The following is a 19,005-nucleotide window of genomic DNA, read 5'->3' as shown; positions in this document are numbered from 1 at the left end:
GTGACTTGTCTATCTTATACGTTGCAGGCAGGGGTGCCCAGAGGCATGGTACATTGGGGAAACCGAGCAAAGGCTATGACAACGGATGAATGGGCATCGCACAACAATCAGCAGACAGGAGGGTTCCCTCCCAGTTGGGGAACACTTCAGTGGTCCAGGACATTCAGGCTCGGACCTTCGGGTGACCGTCCTCCAAGGTGGACTTCGGGACAGGCAGCAGAGGAAAGTGGCCGAGCAGAGGCTGATAGCTAAGTTCGGTACCCATAGGGAGGGCCTCAACCGGGACCTTGGGTTCATGTCACATTACAGGTGACCACCACACACAGACACACACACACACTCCTTGACGCGCACACACTCTTTCTCTCTCTCTCTCTCTCTCTCTCACTCACTCACTCACTCACACACGCACTCCTATACACACATACACATGGACACACGTATACAGAGACACGCACACAGACACCTACACACACCAATGCAGACACACACACTCCCACACTCTCACAGGCATCCTCTCAGAGACGTAGACCACTCTACACTCATGCGCACACACACACAGACACTCACAACCCCCCACCCCAGACACGCACACACTGTCCCACACTCTCTCATGCACCCCCTCACAGATTTAAGACACTCTACACTCACTACCTACACATATACACTCCCTTTCACACTCTCAACCTCCAACCCAGACAGATACACACACAGACAGACAAAGACCCACATGCACACATATATTTTGTGGGGTGAATTTGTACTTGCAGAGTTACATTGTACTTTGCCTAAAGACCTGAATTCATGTAAGACTCTGTTATTTTACTTTTTAGCTTAGAATCAATCTAAACATCATGGCATAGACAGAGAACACAGGGGGCCAACACCTTCAACATATTGTCTAGCTATCACTATTGTTAACAGCTAAGCTGTGAATGCAACTTTAAAAAAAAAGGTTTTGTGATTTACACAAGAAAGAAGTGAAACTATCACTGTATTCTAACAGATGAAAGGCTTAACAGACAATCAAGGTGTTTTCCAATGTATAATTTCAGTTACATCACACTGTAAAGTTTTGCTATAAATTCTGTGTTAGGATTGAGCCCTCCACAACCACCTGATGAAGGAGCGTCACTCCGAAAGCTAGTGCTTCCAAATAAACCTGTTGGACTATAACCTGGTGTTGTGTGATTTTTAACTGTGTACAGTTCTGGTTGCCGTATTTCAGGAAGGATGTGGAAGCATTGGAAAAGGTGCAGAGGAGATTTACCAGGATGTTGCCTGGTCTGGAGGGAAGGTCTTATGAGGAAAGGCTGAGGGACTTGGGTCTGTTCTCATTAGAAAGAAGAAGGCTAAGGGGGGATTTGATAGAGACATACAAGATGATCAGAGGATTAGATAGGGTAGACAGTGAAAGTTTTTTTCCTAGAATGATGATGTCAGTGTGTGCGAGGGGCATAGCTACAAATTGAGGGGTGATAGATTTAAGACAGATATCAGAGGCAGGTTCTTTACTCAGAGAGTGGTAAGGGTGTGGAATGCCCTACCTGCTAATGTAGTCAACTCAGCCACATTAGGGAGATTTAAGCAATCCTTGGATAAGCACATGGATGGTTTTGGGATAGTGTAGGTGGAACAAGTTGAGAATAGTTCACAGGTCGGCGCAACATCGAGGGCCGAAGGACCTGTTCTGCGCTGTATTGTTCCGTGTTGTATATGGAGTAATGTACTAGCAATGGATTAATGATTGGCCAACAGACAGCAAGTAGACAGTAGGGAGGAATAAATAGGTCTTTCTCACATTTGGCAGGCTGTGACCAATGGGGTACAACTTGGCCCTGAATTGTTCACAATAAATATCCAGATCTTGGAGGTGGGGTCCAAATTCGTAGGTAATTAAAAAACTAAGTTGGTGTTTATGTTGGGAAGATGTAAAGCTGCTTTAGGAGGATTGGGAGAGGCTTAGTGAATGGGGAAGAACATGGCAGGTGGAATAGAATGTGGGAAAATGTGAGGTGATCCACCTTGATCAGAGAAACAGATGTGCTGAGTCTTCCTAAAACGGTAAGAGGTTGGAAAGTGTAGTTTGTACAGAACAACTGAGGTGTCCTTGACAATAAGTCACTGAAGGCTAACATGCAGTTAAAACAGGTTCTTAGGAAGCTTAATGGAATGTTAGCCTTTATCATGAGGATTTGAGGATAGGAGCAGTGAAGTCTTACTTCAATAAATAGGAGCTTAGTTAGATCACACATGGAGTACTGTGGATTCCAGCATGGTCCCTATAGCAGATTTAAGGCTGATTGGTCAATTCCACGTGGACAAAGGTCAGTCACTCGCTCGCTCCCCTCTGTGTGCCAGACCGGATTCTTTGATTGATAATGATATCTCTTTGTTACAGGTGATCGACACACTGTCAAGTCTTTCCCACACTGCAATAGCACAGAGTACAGGTATAAGGTAAGTTTGGAAATCTCACATTGTCATTAGGATTTAGGAATTTATGTTAAAACGTGTCACTGGAGTCAATAAAAGCAAATTACTGCGGATGTTGGAATCTGAAACCAAAAGAGAAAATGCTGGAAAATCTCAGCAGGTCTGGCAGCATCTGTAAGGAGAGAAAAGAGCTGACGTTTCGAGTCTAACTGACCCTTTGTCACTGAAGTCAATGTTCAGGATGCTGCCTGCTCTGTTCCAAGGAGTGCAAAATCTGTCCAAAATTGAGAATCCACATCCTGACTGGCTCTCCGGCCCCACCAGCCCCTTTGTTCACTGACTAATGACATTAGATTTTAGAACACACATCGTCATCTTCAAAACCCCCCTCATCTACCCCACCCTGGAGCATTACCCCCTTCCCTTCGATCTGTGTCCCTCTATACACCAGGCCTCTGCCCTGAAAGCACTGTCTCCTGATTTAGCTTATGGATAACAACAACTGGCATTTATATAACACCTTCAACATCAATGTGTGAAGGTGCTGGAGAGAAACACTGAACATGATTTGTTACTGAGTTGCTACAATGTATCTGGGTGCACATCCATTAGCTTGAGATAGTTGGAAGAGGTAACTGAAGGGGGAGGAGGGGCGGAAGGGGTTAGGAAGGAAATTCATGAGTTCAGGATCCAAGCAGCTGAGGGCAGGCTCCTGGCGATGGAGGGGTGGGAATGAGGGGATAGCAAGAGATTGGAAAGTGCCTTTAGTGCAGTGACAGGAGGTGGAGCATCAGCACCAAAGTGTAGTCTCGGTCTGTCACTAGGGAGAGGAATGGAGCTGGTTACTAGGAAACAGCGATTGGAGAAGCAAATTAAAGCCAGTTTCTGAGTGAGCACATCCTTCATGTTACATAAGCAATCTGATATTTTAACAGTCACTATGTAAGAGACATTTTACCTTGTGGTGTCTTTGGTGTTTGTGTCGTTCAGTTTGTTATTGTCTCCCTGAATCTCAATCCTCCACCATTACGAATATTGTCTCCTTCTTGACTCTGTTCAGACTCCTCTCCTACTTATACAACCCTTATTCCTAGAAAGCAGGGACATGTATGGGGCAAATTGAGGCCATTTGGCCAATCAGATCCATTCCAGCCCTTTCTGGAGGATCCCCTGTAACCATTCCAACTTACTTTGTTCAAATGCCCATCCAATTTAGAATACCATAGATTCCCTACAGTGTGGAAACAGGCCATTTGGCCCAACAAGTCCACACTGACCCTCTAAAGAATATCCCACCCAGACCCATTCCTCATTCTCTATCGACCTGTATTTCCCAAGACTAATGCACTTAACCAACATATCCCTGGACACTATGGGCAACGTAGCATGGCCAATCCACCTGACCTGCACGTTTTTGGACTATGGGAGGAAACCAGAGCACCTCCACGCAGACACTGGGAGAATGTGCAAACTCCACGCAGACCGTCGCCAGAGGCTGAAATTGAACCTGCGTCCCTGGCGCTGTGAGGCAGCAGTGCTAACCACTGAGCCACCATGCTGCTCTTATTCTAAGTTGCCATTTCCAACATCAGCACAGACATGTTGGGCTGTATGGCTCCTCCTATGCTGTACCCAGTCTGTGATTCGATGTTTCACAGACAGCAAGTTTCCCCTGCATCTCATTCAAAATCTTAAAGCTCTCCCTCTTCGCTGGGACCCCCCCACCCCCGACCGTGCAGTTTCATAGTGAGACACAGTCCCTGCCTGGATCCAATCGTCTCGAGAAAGCTGAGCTTATTCACACACACTCTGTCCCCAAACGTACCCCACATTGTCCATATTCTCACCAGGCTCAGTCCCTGCCATACCCGCAGTGATGGTCACTCTGTCTGTGTTCTCTTTCAGGCCGTTTCCCACTGAGCAAGCTGTGGACGATGAGGACATTTACAAGAGTCTGGCAGACCTGATCGAGTAAGTAGAAAGATTCCTGAGGCCGCGCTTTTGAACCGGTAACTAACCTGTGACTAGCCAGTGACTAGCCAGTGACTTGCTAAATTATACCCATTCAGTCAACAACTGAAAACCTTGGACATGAGGATTGTTGTGTGGAATTGGCGATTTTTCCAAAGATTAGCAAGGGAGCCCTCTCATCGTTACACAGGTAAACTGTGGGACTGGGAGCAGTTTGGACCCTTCACCTAAGAAGGTTCTATTTGGCAGAAAAAGGAGAGCAGTGGAGGGTCATTGGGCTAACACCGGGGCTGGAAGGACATCCTGAGCAGAGACTGGTCTGACTGGAGTTCAGAAGACCGATGGCTATCCGATTACAACATGTGCAGTTCTGACAGGTCAAGGATCACATTCCCAGGATATAGGATAGGACGTTACAGGCTGAGAGGTGGAGAAATTCATTTGGGAAGAGGGAGGGGTGTGGGACCCTGTGGAATTCTCTGACAGGAACCTGTGGAGGTAGTACTGAGGGAGTGCAGCACTGTCAGAGGGTCAGTGCTGAGGGAGTGCAGCACTTTCGGAGGGTCAGTGCTGAGGGAGTGCAGCACTTTCGGAGGGTCAGTGCTGAGGGAGTGCTGCACTGTCAGAGAATTTTTAAAAATTCACTAATGGGATGAGGGCATCCCTGGCTAGTTCAGCATTTATTGCCCATCCCTAATTGCCCAGAGGGCAGTTACAAGTCAACTACATTGCTATGGGTCTGGAGTCACATGTAGGCCAGACCAGGTAAGGATGGCAGTTTATTTCCCTGAAGTACATGAGTGCTGACATTTCAGATTGATATTACCCTTATCCTCTCCGGTTAATTAAGATGATCACAAGGCAATGTTTGATGGATATGAGAGATATTTAATAGTGTCCAAGTTAAGACTTAACCTTGAAGGGGGGGCTTTTAATTCACTTTGTGATGATCCTGTGGGCATGTTAATTCCTCCCAGGCATTTCTTGGTTGGGCAGGGTTTTGGGGATTTTGAGTGTTTGATCTGACACTGTGTCGGGATCAGTGATGCAGTCTCCCCTCACCCCCATTGCACTTCCTCTCCCCCCCCCCCCCCCCCCCCCACCTCCCCCTCACTCCCCGTGACTCTCCCTCACACCCCCCGCCTCACTCCGTCTCTCACTCCCCCTCACTCCCTGACTCTCTGTTTTCTCAGTGAGGCCAGTGTTGATGATGATGAGGATCTTTACGACTGTGTTTATGGCGATGATGAAGGTGACGAAGTTTATGAAGATCTGATGAAAATTGAAGCAGTCCAGGCCCCAGTAAGAACCCTGTCTCAATCTTCCTCTTCACTCTTCGAGAAGCTGGGATTGTTCTCCTCAGAGCAGAGAAGGTTCCGGGGGATTTAATCGAGGTGTTCAAAACCATGGAGAGAGTTTGATGGAGTAAATCAGGAGGAAGTGTTTCCAGGGGCAGGAGGGTGAGGGAGCAGAGGGAGACAGATTGAAGGGGATCTGGGAAAAGCCCCAGGGGGTGAGGGGAGGGGAGGGGGATTGTTGTACACAGTGAGTTGTTGGGGTCTGGAAGGTGCTGCCTGAAAGGGCGGTGGGAGCAGATTCCATCAGAACTTTCACACAGGAACCGGGGGGAATGGAGGGAAACGGACATCACGGGGTACGGGGCTGTGGGGAAGGAAGGGAGTGCTTTCCAACACAGAGGTCTTTGGAAGAACAAGCCCAGTACCAATGACCAAAATGGCCTCCTGCCATGCTGTGGTTTTCTGGGACTGTCTCCTGCTGTACAATTAACAGAATGAGGCTCCTCCTTCCCTATTGTCTGTGACCCTGAGTCAGGATGGTGAGTTGAAACTTTATTGCTGGAACAGCACAGCAGGTCAGGCAGCATCCAGGGAACAGGAGATTCGACGTTTCAGGCACAGGCCCTTTTTCCTGAAGAAGGGCCTGTGCCCGAAACGTCGAATCTCCTGTTCCCTGGATGCTGCCTGACCTGCTGTGCTGTTCCAGCAATAAAGTTTCAACTTTGATCTCCAGCATCTGCAGACCTCACTTTCTCCTCAGGATGGTGAGTGGCTTGGAGGGGAACTTGAAGGTGGTAGGGTTCCTTGTGCTTCTGGATGGAAGTGACCCCTCCCTATCTCTGTCACCTCTTCCAGCCCCTACACCCCCTCACTATCTCTGTCACCTCCTCCAGCCCCTACACCCCCTCACTATCTCTGTCACCTCCTCCAGCCCCTACACCCCCTCCCTATCTCTGTCACCTCCTCCAGTCCCTACACCCCCTCCCTATCTCTGTAACCCCCTCCAGCCCCTACACCCCCTCCCTATCTCTATCACCTCCTCCAGCCCCTACACCCCCTCCCTATCTCTGTCACCTCCTCCAGCCCCTACACCCCCTCCCTATCTCTGTCACCTCCTCCAGCCCCTACACCCCCTTCCTATCTCTGTCACCTCCACCAGCCCCTACACACCCTCCCTATCTCTGTAACCCCCTCCAACCCCTACACACCCTCCCTATCTCTGTAACCTCCTCCAGCCCCTACACCCCCCTCCCTATCTCTGTAACCCCCTCCAGCCCCTCCACCCCCTCCCTATCTCTGTAACCCACTCCAGCCCCTACACCCCCTCCCGCCCCTACACCCCCTCCCTATCTCTGTAACCCCCTCCAGCCCCTACACCCCCTCCCTATCTCTGTAACCTTCTCCAGCCCCTACACCCCCTTCCTATCTCTGTCACCTCCACCAGCCCCTACACACCCTCCCTATCTCTGTAACCCCCTCCAACCCCTACACACCCTCCCTATCTCTGTAACCTCCTCCAGCCCCTACACCCCCCTCCCTATCTCTGTAACCCCCGTCAGCCCCTACACCCCCTCCCTATCTCTGTAACCCCCTTCAGCCCCTACACCCCCTCCCGCCCCTACACCCCCTCCCTATCTCTGTAACCCCCTCCAGCCCCTACACCCCCTCCCTATCTCTGTAACCTTCTCCAGCCCCTACACCCCCCTCCCTATCTCTGTAACCTCTTCCAGCTCCTACACCCCCTCCCTATCTCTGTAACCCCCTCCAGCCCCTACACCCCCTCCCTATCTCTGTAACCTCCTCCAGCCCCTACACCCCCTCCCTATCTCTGTAACCCCCTCCAGCCCAACACCCCCTCCCTATCTCTGTAACCCCCTCCAGCCCCTACCCCCCTCCCTATCTCTGTCACCTCCTCCAGCCCCTAAACCCTCCCTATCTCTGTCACCACCTCCAGCCCCTAAACCCTCCCTATCTCTGTCACTTCCTCCAGCCCCTACACCCCTCCCTATCTCGGTCACCTCCTCCAGCCCCTAAACCCTCTCCCTACCTCTGTCCCCTCTTCCAGCTCCTACTTCACTTCCTTTCTCTGTCACCTCCTGCAATTCTGTTATTCTGAGCTTTCTCAATTTCTATTTCTTCGGACTCAGTCTCACTGTCTATCCTGCACACACATACACATTCTCTCGCTCTCTCTATCTACCTATCTCTCTCTCTCTCCTCCTCTCTCTCACTCACACTCCATCCCTCTCCCCCGTTGACATGATTCTTCAGTCAGACCTCTCTTTGGCAGCTTGTGTCTGCCTTTTTGAGCTCAGTGTTTTCTTGTTCCTGATAATGCTGCAGCAATGTACATGTTTTGCCGTTTTAATGGTGCTATATGAATGCAGGTTTTTGTTGTGTGAATGAGGCTCTCTTTTGTGCAGAAACAGATTGAGACAGATGTCCGGAGTTGCTGTCTCCTGGAGATCAGACAGACGGAGGAGAAATACACAGCAACACTCGAGTCGATTGAGAAGGTATTTACTGGGAAGGAAATGGCAGTGTTGTCCCCTGCAGCTGCTGTCCCTTGTGCTCTTCCCTAACACCGTTATTATAGGCAAATGTCATCTTCAAATAAATCACAAACTGAAAACTGCTGTTTCAATTGAAATCCATCTGTCTTCACCCCTAACACCCGTGCGTATACGCACATGCGTACACACACACGCGTACACACACACGCGTACACACACACTCACACACTCTCTCTCTCTCACACACACACACACACACACACAATCACTGCAGGTCCACGGTGCGAATTCAGACAACAGCAAATGATAGACTGCCTTCCCACACACAGGCGAAAACCTGCAGACGCTGGAAATATGAAACAAACACAGGGAATGCTGGAGGAGCTCAGCAGGTCTGGCAGCATCTGTGGAGAGAGAAACAGAGTTAATGTTTTGCATCGGATAAAGGCCAAGAGTAATCTGATGGAGAATCACAGGAGACTGAGAATGTTCCTCTCTACACACACACACATTGCCAGTCAGCACAGACAGATGGACCCTTCCTCAAACCCAGGCATGGTGGTACAGTGGCTCAGTGGTTAACACTGCTGCCTCACAGCGCCAGGGGCCCAGGTTCGATTCCAGCCTTGGATGACTGTCTGTGCAGAGTTTGCACATTCTCCCCGTGTCTGCGTGGGTTTCCTCCGGTTTCCTCCCACAGCCCAAAGATGTGCAGGTCAGGGTGGATTGGCCATGGAAAGTGCAGGGAAGGGGTCGGTCTGGGCTGGCTGCCCTTCAGAGGGTCAGTGTGAACTTGATAGGCCAAATGGCCTTCTTCCACACTACAGGGATTGTGTGATTCTATGATTTCTTGCTCCTCAGATGCTGCCAGACCTGCTGAGTTTCTCCCACACTCTCTCCACTTTGACACCTCACAGTCCTGTGTTTGGAATACTGTCGGTGAGCTGTGATCACTGCCTCTCACTGAATATTGGGGAATCTTGCGATTCGATTTCAGGTTCAGCTGACAAGTGGTTCAGAGTGCTGATGTTTGAAACGTTATCAGGCCAGCTCCAAGCTCTGACTCTTGCAGACTGAGAGGGGGAGGACTGTTGGTGTTTGTGAGCCTCTCCAGTAGCTGTGTACTAAAGACACACCCAGTACATCAGCCTAGAGGCTGCTAGTGATAAAGAGCAGCACCATCGATCCATGAGGGATTCTCCGGGTCTATTTGCTCATCAATCAAAGGGATAAAACACTGCCCTTACCTCTCTCTCCCTCTCTCGATAAAGCAGCTGGACACAGCTTTTCAGGCGCAGGATTTGTTTTTGCAAAAGGACTGTGACCACCTTCAACCTTCAGAATTTCCAACTCTGCGAGATCGCGTGATCAATCCTTTACAATCCAGTCATGTCCAAACATTCCAGATTCCAGTTCTCACAATTTGGAAATAGATGTGATCCCAATCGAGTGCTGACTTCACACTTCACTCCGGGAGCACTGAGGGATTCAGGTAGCTGACCCTGGCACTAAATCCAAACTGTCCCCTTTATGTTTCAGCATTTCATCTGCCCATTGAGACGGGTTTTAACGGCTGGAGAAATGGCAGTCATTTTTATTAACATTGAGGTGAGTGAATGAAGCGAGGAGGGTGGGAAGAAGAAGGAGTGGACTGAGATTGGGAGAGGGGAGGACATGAGAGGGAGAGGGGTGGAAGGAGAGCAAAGTGAATGGCTTACACTGCTGGGCTGTGAGTGAGAGAGGGAGAGAGAGGGGGACAGTGTACATCAGAGAGAGTGTATGAGTGAGAGAGAGAGGGGGACAGTGTACATCAGAGAGAGTGTATGAGAGAGAGAGAGAGAGGGGGACAGTGTACATCAGAGAGAGTGTATGAGAGAGAGAGAGAGGGGGACAGTGTACATCAGAGAGAGTGTATGAGAGAGAGAGAGGGGGACAGTGTACATCAGAGAGAGTGTATGAGTGAGAGAGCGAGGGGGACAGTGTACATCAGAGAGAGTGTATGAGTGAGAGAGAGAGGGGGACAGTGTACATCAGAGAGAGTGTATGAGTGAGAGAGAGAGGGGCACAGTGTACATCAGAGAGAGTGTATGAGTGAGGGAGAGAGGGGCACAGAGTACATCAGAGAGAGTGTATGAGTGAGAGAGAGAGGGGGACAGTGTACATCAGAGAGAGTGTATGAGTGAGAGGGGGACAGTGTACATCAGAGAGAGTGTATGAGTGAGAGAGCGAGGGGGACAGTGTACATCAGAGAGAGTGTATGAGTGAGAGAGAGAGAGAGAGGGACAGTGTACATCAGAGAGAGTGTATGAGTGAGAGAGAGAGGGGCACAGTGTACATCAGAGAGAGTGTATGAGTGAGGGAGAGAGGGGGACAGTGTACATCAGAGAGAGTGTATGAGTGAGAGAGAGAGGGGGACAGTGTACATCAGAGAGAGTGTATGAGTGAGAGAGCGAGGGGGACAGTGTACATCAGAGAGAGTGTATGAGAGAGAGAGAGGGGGACAGTGTACATCAGAGAGAGTGTATGAGTGAGAGAGAGAGGGGCACAGTGTACATCAGAGAGAGTGTATGAGTGAGAGAGAGAGGGGGACAGTGTACATCAGAGAGAGTGTATGAGTGAGAGAGAGAGGGGCACAGTGTACATCAGAGAGAGTGTATGAGTGAGGGAGAGAGGGGGACAGTGTACATCAGAGAGAGTGTATGAGTGAGAGAGAGAGGGGGACAGTGTACATCAGAGAGAGTGTATGAGTGAGAGAGAGAGAGGGGGACAGTGTACATCAGAGAGAGTGTATGAGTGAGAGAGAGAGGGGGACAGTGTACATCAGAGAGAGTGTATGAGTGAGAGAGAGAGGGGCACAGTGTACATCAGAGAGAGTGTATGAGTGAGAGAGAGAGAGGGGGACAGTGTACATCAGAGAGAGTGTATGAGTGAGAGAGAGAGGGGGACAGTGTACATCAGAGAGAGTGTATGAGAGAGAGAGAGGGGGACAGTGTACATCAGAGAGAGTGTATGAGTGAGGGAGAGAGAGGGGGACAGTGTACATCAGAGAGAGTGTATGAGTGAGAGAGAGAGAGGGGGACAGTGTACATCAGAGAGAGTGTATGAGTGAGAGAGAGAGAGAGAGGGACAGTGTACATCAGAGAGAGTGTATGAGAGAGAGAGAGGGGGACAGAGTACATCAGAGAGAGTGTATGAGTGAGGGAGAGAGAGGGGGACAGTGTACATCAGAGAGAGTGTATGAGTGAGAGAGAGAGGGGGACAGTGTACATCAGAGAGAGTGTATGAGTGAGAGAGAGGGGGACAGTGTACATCAGAGAGAGTGTATGAGTGAGAGAGAGAGGGGGACAGTGTACATCAGAGAGAGTGTATGAGTGAGGGAGAGAGAGGGGGACAGAGTACATCAGAGAGAGTGTATGAGTGAGAGAGAGAGGGGGACAGTGTACATCAGAGAGAGTGTATGAGTGAGAGAGGGGCACAGAGTACATCAGAGAGAGTGTATGAGTGAGAGAGAGAGGGGGACAGTGTACATCAGAGAGAGTGTATGAGTGAGAGAGAGAGGGGGACAGTGTACATCAGAGAGAGTGTATGAGTGAGAGAGAGAGGGGCACAGTGTACATCAGAGAGAGTGTATGAGTGAGGGAGAGAGGGGGACAGTGTACATCAGAGAGAGTGTATGAGTGAGAGAGAGAGGGGCACAGTGTACATCAGAGAGAGTGTATGAGTGAGAGAGGGGCACACAGTACATCAGAGAGAGTGTATGAGTGAGAGAGAGAGGGGGACAGTGTACATCAGAGAGAGTGTATGAGTGAGAGAGAGAGGGGGACAGTGTACATCAGAGAGAGTGTATGAGTGAGAGAGAGAGGGGGACAGTGTACATCAGAGAGAGTGTAAGAGTGAGAGAGAGAGGGGCACAGTGTACATCAGAGAGAGTGTATGAGTGAGGGAGAGAGGGGGACAGTGTACATCAGAGAGAGTGTATGAGTGAGAGAGAGAGGGGCACAGTGTACATCAGAGAGAGTGTATGAGTGAGAGAGGGGCACAGAGTACATCAGAGAGAGTGTATGAGTGAGAGAGAGAGGGGGACAGTGTACATCAGAGAGAGTGTATGAGTGAGAGAGAGAGGGGGACAGTGTACATCAGAGAGAGTGTATGAGTGAGAGAGAGAGAGGGGCACAGTGTACATCAGAGAGAGTGTATGAGTGAGAGTGAGAGAGGGGGACAGAGTACATCAGAGAGAGTGTATGAGTGAGAGAGAGAGAGGGGGACAGTGTACATCAGAGAGAGTGTATGAGTGAGAGAGAGAGGGGGACAGTGTACATCAGAGAGAGTGTATGAGTGAGAGAGAGAGGGGGACAGTGTACATCAGAGAGAGTGTATGAGTGAGAGAGAGAGAGGGGACAGTGTACATCAGAGAGAGTGTATGAGTGAGAGAGAGAGAGGGGGACAGAGTACATCAGAGAGAGTGTATGAGTGAGGGAGAGAGAGGGGGACAGTGTACATCAGAGAGAGTGTATGAGTGAGAGAGAGAGGGGGACAGTGTACATCAGAGAGAGTGTATGAGTGAGAGAGAGAGAGGGGGACAGAGTACATCAGAGAGAGTGTATGAGTGAGGGAGAGAGAGGGGGACAGTGTACATCAGAGAGAGTGTATGAGTGAGAGAGAGGGGGACAGTGTACATCAGAGAGAGTGTATGAGTGAGAGAGAGGGGGGGACAGTGTACATCGGAGAGAGTGTATGAGTGAGAGAGTGAGGGGGACAGTGTACATCAGAGAGAGTGTATGAGTGAGAGAGGGGGACAGAGTACATCAGAGAGAGTGTATGAGTGAGAGAGAGAGGGGGACAGTGTACATCAGAGAGAGTGTATGAGTGAGAGAGAGAGGGGGACAGTGTACATCAGAGAGAGTGTATGAGTGAGTGAGAGAGGGGGACAGTGTACATCAGAGAGAGTGTATGAGTGAGAGAGAGAGGGGGACAGTGTACATCAGAGAGAGTGTATGAGTGAGAGAGAGAGAGAGGGACAATGTACATCAGAGAGAGTGTATGAGTGAGAGAGAGAGGGACAGTGTACATCAGAGAGAGTGTATGAGTGAGAGAGAGGGGGACAGTGTACATCAGAGAGAGTGTATGAGTGAGAGAGAGAGAGGGGGACAGAGTACATCAGAGAGAGTGTATGAGTGAGAGAGAGAGGGACAGTGTACATCAGAGAGAGTGTATGAGTGAGAGAGAGGGGGACAGTGTACATCAGAGAGAGTGTATGAGTGAGAGAGAGAGGGACAGTGTACATCAGAGAGAGTGTATGAGTGAGAGAGAGAGGGGGACAGTGTACATCAGAGAGAGTGTATGAGTGAGAGAGAGAGAGGGGGACAGAGTACATCAGAGAGAGTGTATGAGTGAGAGAGAGAGAGGGGGACAGAGTACATCAGAGAGAGTGTATGAGTGAGAGAGAGAGAGAGGGGGACAGAGTACATCAGAGAGAGTGTATGAGTGAGAGAGAGAGGGGCACAGTGTACATCAGAGAGAGTGTATGAGTGAGAGAGAGAGGGGGACAGTGTACATCAGAGAGAGTGTATGAGAGAGAGAGAGGGGGGGACAGTGTACATCAGAGAGAGTGTATGAGAGAGAGAGAGAGAGAGAGGGGGACAGTGTACATCAGAGAGAGTGTATGAGTGAGAGTGAGAGAGGGGGACAGAGTACATCAGAGAGAGTGTATGAGTGAGAGAGAGAGAGGGGGACAGTGTACATCAGAGAGAGTGTATGAGTGAGAGAGAGAGAGGGGGACAGTGTACATCAGAGAGAGTGTATGAGTGAGAGAGAGAGGGGGACAGTGTACATCAGAGAGAGTGTATGAGTGAGAGAGAGAGGGGGACAGTGTACATCAGAGAGAGTGTATGAGTGAGAGAGAGAGAGGGGGACAGTGTACATCAGAGAGAGTGTATGAGTGAGAGAGAGAGGGGGACAGTGTACATCAGAGAGAGTGTATGAGAGAGAGAGAGGGGGGGACAGTGTACATCAGAGAGAGTGTATGAGAGAGAGAGAGAGAGAGAGGGGCACAGTGTACATCAGAGAGAGTGTATGAGTGAGAGTGAGAGAGGGGGACAGAGTACATCAGAGAGAGTGTATGAGTGAGAGAGAGAGAGGGGGACAGTGTACATCAGAGAGAGTGTATGAGTGAGAGAGAGAGAGGGGGACAGTGTACATCAGAGAGAGTGTATGAGTGAGAGAGAGAGGGGGACAGTGTACATCAGAGAGAGTGTATGAGTGAGAGAGAGAGAGGGGGACAGTGTACATCAGAGAGAGTGTATGAGTGAGAGAGAGAGAGGGGGACAGAGTACATCAGAGAGAGTGTATGAGTGAGGGAGAGAGAGGGGGACAGTGTACATCAGAGAGAGTGTATGAGTGAGAGAGAGAGGGGGACAGTGTACATCAGAGAGAGTGTATGAGTGAGAGAGAGAGAGGGGGACAGAGTACATCAGAGAGAGTGTATGAGTGAGAGAGAGAGGGGGACAGTGTACATCAGAGAGAGTGTATGAGTGAGGGAGAGAGAGGGGGACAGTGTACATCAGAGAGAGTGTATGAGTGAGAGAGGGGGACAGAGTACATCGGAGAGAGTGTATGAGTGAGAGAGTGAGGGGGACAGTGTACATCAGAGAGAGTGTATGAGTGAGAGAGAGAGGGGGACAGAGTACATCAGAGAGAGTGTATGAGTGAGGGAGAGAGAGGGGGACAGTGTACATCAGAGAGAGTGTATGAGTGAGAGAGGGGGACAGAGTACATCGGAGAGAGTGTATGAGTGAGAGAGTGAGGGGGACAGTGTACATCAGAGAGAGTGTATGAGTGAGAGAGGGGGACAGAGTACATCAGAGAGAGTGTATGAGTGAGAGAGAGAGGGGGACAGTGTACATCAGAGAGAGTGTATGAGTGAGAGAGAGAGGGGGACAGTGTACATCAGAGAGAGTGTATGAGTGAGTGAGAGAGGGGGACAGTGTACATCAGAGAGAGTGTATGAGTGAGAGAGAGAGGGGGACAGTGTACATCAGAGAGAGTGCATGAGTGAGTGAGAGAGGGGGACAGTGTACATCAGAGAGAGTGTATGAGTGAGAGAGAGAGGGGGACAGTGTACATCAGAGAGAGTGTATGGGTGAGAGAGAGAGAGGGACAATGTACATCAGAGAGAGTGTATGAGTGAGAGAGAGAGGGACAGTGTACATCAGAGAGAGTGTATGAGAGAGAGAGAGAGGGACAGTGTACATCAGAGAGAGTGTATGAGTGAGAGAGAGAGAGGGACAGTGTACATCAGAGAGAGTGTATGAGTGAGAGAGAGAGGGGGACAGTGTACATCAGAGAGAGTGTATGAGTGAGAGAGAGAGGGACAGTGTACATCAGAGAGAGTGTATGAGTGAGAGAGAGGGGGACAGTGTACATCAGAGAGAGTGTATGAGTGAGAGAGAGAGAGGGGGACAGAGTACATCAGAGAGAGTGTATGAGTGAGAGAGAGAGAGAGGGGGACAGAGTACATCAGAGAGAGTGTATGAGTGAGAGAGAGAGGGGCACAGTGTACATCAGAGAGAGTGTATGAGTGAGAGAGAGAGGGGGACAGTGTACATCAGAGAGAGTGTATGAGAGAGAGAGAGGGGGGGGACAGTGTACATCAGAGAGAGTGTATGAGAGAGAGAGAGAGGGGGACAGTGTACATCAGAGAGAGTGTATGAGTGAGAGAGATAGGGGGACAGTGTACATGAGAGAGTGTATGAGTGAGAGAGAGAGAGAGGGGGACAGAGTACATCAGAGAGAGTGTATGAGTGAGAGAGAGAGGGGCACAGTGTACATCAGAGAGAGTGTATGAGTGAGAGAGAGAGGGGGACAGTGTACATCAGAGAGAGTGTATGAGTGAGAGAGAGAGGGGGACAGTGTACATCAGAGAGAGTGTATGAGTGAGAGAGAGAGAGAGGGACAGTGTACATCAGAGAGAGTGTATGAGAGAGAGAGAGAGGGACAGTGTACATCAGAGAGAGTGTATGAGAGAGAGAGAGAGAGGGACAGTGTACATCAGAGAGAGTGTATGAGTGAGAGAGAGAGGGGGATAGTGTACATCAGAGAGAGTGTATGAGTGAGAGAGAGAGGGGGACAGTGTACATCAGAGAGAGTGTATGAGTGAGAGAGAGAGAGAGAGGGACAGTGTACATCAGAGAGAATGTATGAGTGAGAGAGAGAGGGACAGTGTACATCAGAGAGAGTGTATGAGTGAGAGAGGGGGACAGTGTACATCAGAGAGAGTGTATGAGTGAGAGAGAGAGGGACAGTGTACATCAGAGAGAGTGTATGAGAGAGAGAGAGAGGGGGACAGAGTACATCAGAGAGAGTGTATGAGTGAGAGAGAGAGGGGCACAGTGTACATCAGAGAGAGTGTATGAGTGAGAGAGAGAGGGGGACAGTGTACATCAGAGAGAGTGTATGAGTGAGAGAGAGGGGGACAGTGTACATCAGAGAGAGTGTATGAGTGAGAGAGAGAGGGGGACAGAGTACATCAGAGAGAGTGTATGAGTGAGAGAGAGGGGGACAGTGTACATCAGAGAGAGTGTATGAGTGAGAGAGAGGGGGACAGTGTACATCAGAGAGAGTGTATGAGTGAGAGAGAGGGGGACAGTGTACATCAGAGAGAGTGTATGAGTGAGAGAGAGAGGGACAGTGTACATCAGAGAGAGTGTATGAGTGAGAGAGGGGGACAGTGTACATCAGAGAGAGTGTATGAGTGAGAGAGAGAGGGACAGTGTACATCAGAGAGAGTGTATGAGTGAGTGAGAGAGGGGGACAGTGTACATCAGAGAGAGTGTATGAGTGAGAGAGAGAGGGACAGTGTACATCAGAGAGAGTGTATGAGTGAGAGAGAGAGAGGGGGACAGAGTACATCAGAGAGAGTGTATGAGTGAGAGAGAGGGGGACAGTGTACATCAGAGAGAGTGTATGAGTGAGAGAGAGAGAGGGGGACAGAGTTGCCACCCAGGTAAATAGTGCGGTGAGGAAGGCATATGGCGTACTGGCTTTTATTGGTAGAGGAATTGAGTTCCGGAGTCCTGAGGTCATGATGCAGTTGTATAAGACTCTGGTGCGGCCGCATCTGGAATATTGTGTGCAGTTTTGGTCGCCATACTATAGGAAGGATGTGGAGGCATTGGAACGGGTGCAGAGGAGGTTTACCAGGATGTTGCCTGGTATGGAAGGAAAATCGTATGAGGAAAGACTGAGGCACTTGGGGCTGTTTTCACTAGAGAAAAGAAGGTTTAGGGGTGACTTGATTGAGGTGTACAAGATGATTAGGGGGTTAGATAGGGTCGACAGTATGAACCTTTTCCCGCGTATTGAGTCGGGTATTACAAGGGGGCATAGCTTTAAATTAAGGGGGGGTAGATATAGGACTGAAGTTAGGGGTAGGTTCTTCACTCAGCGAGTCGTTAGTTCATGGAATGCCCTGCCAGTAACAGTGGTGGACTCTCCCTCTTTATGGGCATTTAAGAGGGCATTGGATAGGTATATGGAGGATAGTGGGTTAGTGTAGTTTAGGTGGGCTTGGATCGGCGCAACATCGAGGGCCCAAGGGCCTGTACTGCGCTGTATTCTTCTATGTTCTATGTTCTATGTTCTAGTACATCAGAGAGAGTGTATGAGTGAGAGATAGCGGGGCACAGTGTACATCAGAGAGAGTGTATGAGTGAGAGAGAGAGAGAGGGACAGTGTACATCAGAGAGAGTGTATGAGTGAGAGAGAGGGGGACAGTGTACATCAGAGAGAGTGTATGAGTGAGAGAGAGAGAGGGGGACAGAGTACATCAGAGAGAGTGTATGAGTGAGAGATAGAGGGGCACAGTGTACATCAGAGAGAGTGTATGAGTGAGAGAGAGAGGGACAGTGTACATCAGAGAGAGTGTATGAGTGAGAGAGAGAGGGGGACAGTGTACATCAGAGAGAGTGTATGAGTGAGAGAGAGAGAGGGACAGTGTCCATCAGAGAGAGTGTATGAGTGAGAGAGAGAGGGGGACAGAGTGTCTCTGTAAACAGTCTGTCAATGCTATAATGTGATTGGAAACATTGCCAGGACGCTGAGGGCAACACCTTATTTTTGTCATCTTCGTCAAATGGTATAGTTGGAATTTTTATGTCCATCTGAGGAATATGTAGAAGTATATGATTGACTATATCGGAACATATAGCAAGTGTACAGAAAGTATGTGATTGCTATGTATTCAATGTACAGAGAGTGTATGGAAAGTATATGATTAAATATATGACAACATATAGAGACTGTACTGAATGCATATAGAAAATAGAACATTTTTGCAGTGGGAGCAGTGAGAGTGAGGCTGCTGGGAAGGTAAGTAAAACTGATTAAAAACTTAGCTCGTGGTTAGGTGGAGCACACGCTGAGTGGGAGCGGACATGGGACGGCTGAGTAAATGACGCTATATGTTTGGATGGTTTCTTTACCTGAAACGCTACTTACTTAGAGTCTCCCACCCATCCTCCTCTTTCTAACCAAAAAAAAGGTTCGGTCTGCCGATTTGGTAAGGTTACTAGTTTTTTTTCAATATTCTCATTGGGAGTTTAAAATTTGGGGGAATGGGGGTTAGGGCAGTTGAATGTTCCTCCTGCAGAATGTGGGAAGTAAGGGTCACCACAGGGTTCCTGCTGACTGCATCTGTGGGAAGTGCACCCAATTCTAGTTCCTTGAAAACCATGTTAGGGAACTGGAGCTCGAGCTGGATGGACTTCAGATTATTCGGGAGGCGGAGGGGG

At 49.4% G+C, this 19,005-nt stretch overlaps 1 protein-coding gene across 1 annotated transcript in view; it reads left to right on the top strand.

Annotated features, from left to right (window-relative positions):
* Nucleotides 1-19,005, top strand: part of vav3a (vav guanine nucleotide exchange factor 3a) — a 193,771-nt gene that overhangs the window by 88,042 nt on the left and 86,724 nt on the right. The window contains 5 exon segments of the mRNA XM_087990321.1: nt 2,402-2,460; nt 4,342-4,407; nt 5,601-5,709; nt 8,129-8,221; nt 9,758-9,826. Coding sequence (XP_087846447.1) covers nt 2,402-2,460; nt 4,342-4,407; nt 5,601-5,709; nt 8,129-8,221; nt 9,758-9,826 — 396 coding nt within the window.

Source organism: Chiloscyllium plagiosum, unplaced genomic scaffold, assembly GCF_037043375.1.
Source record: "Chiloscyllium plagiosum isolate Xiang-an unplaced genomic scaffold, Cpla_swu_hap1 HiC_scaffold_9, whole genome shotgun sequence".
Lineage (NCBI taxonomy): Eukaryota > Metazoa > Chordata > Chondrichthyes > Orectolobiformes > Hemiscylliidae > Chiloscyllium > Chiloscyllium plagiosum.
Note: the sequence above shows the minus strand (reverse complement) of the source record. Positions and strands in the feature narration are given on the sequence as shown.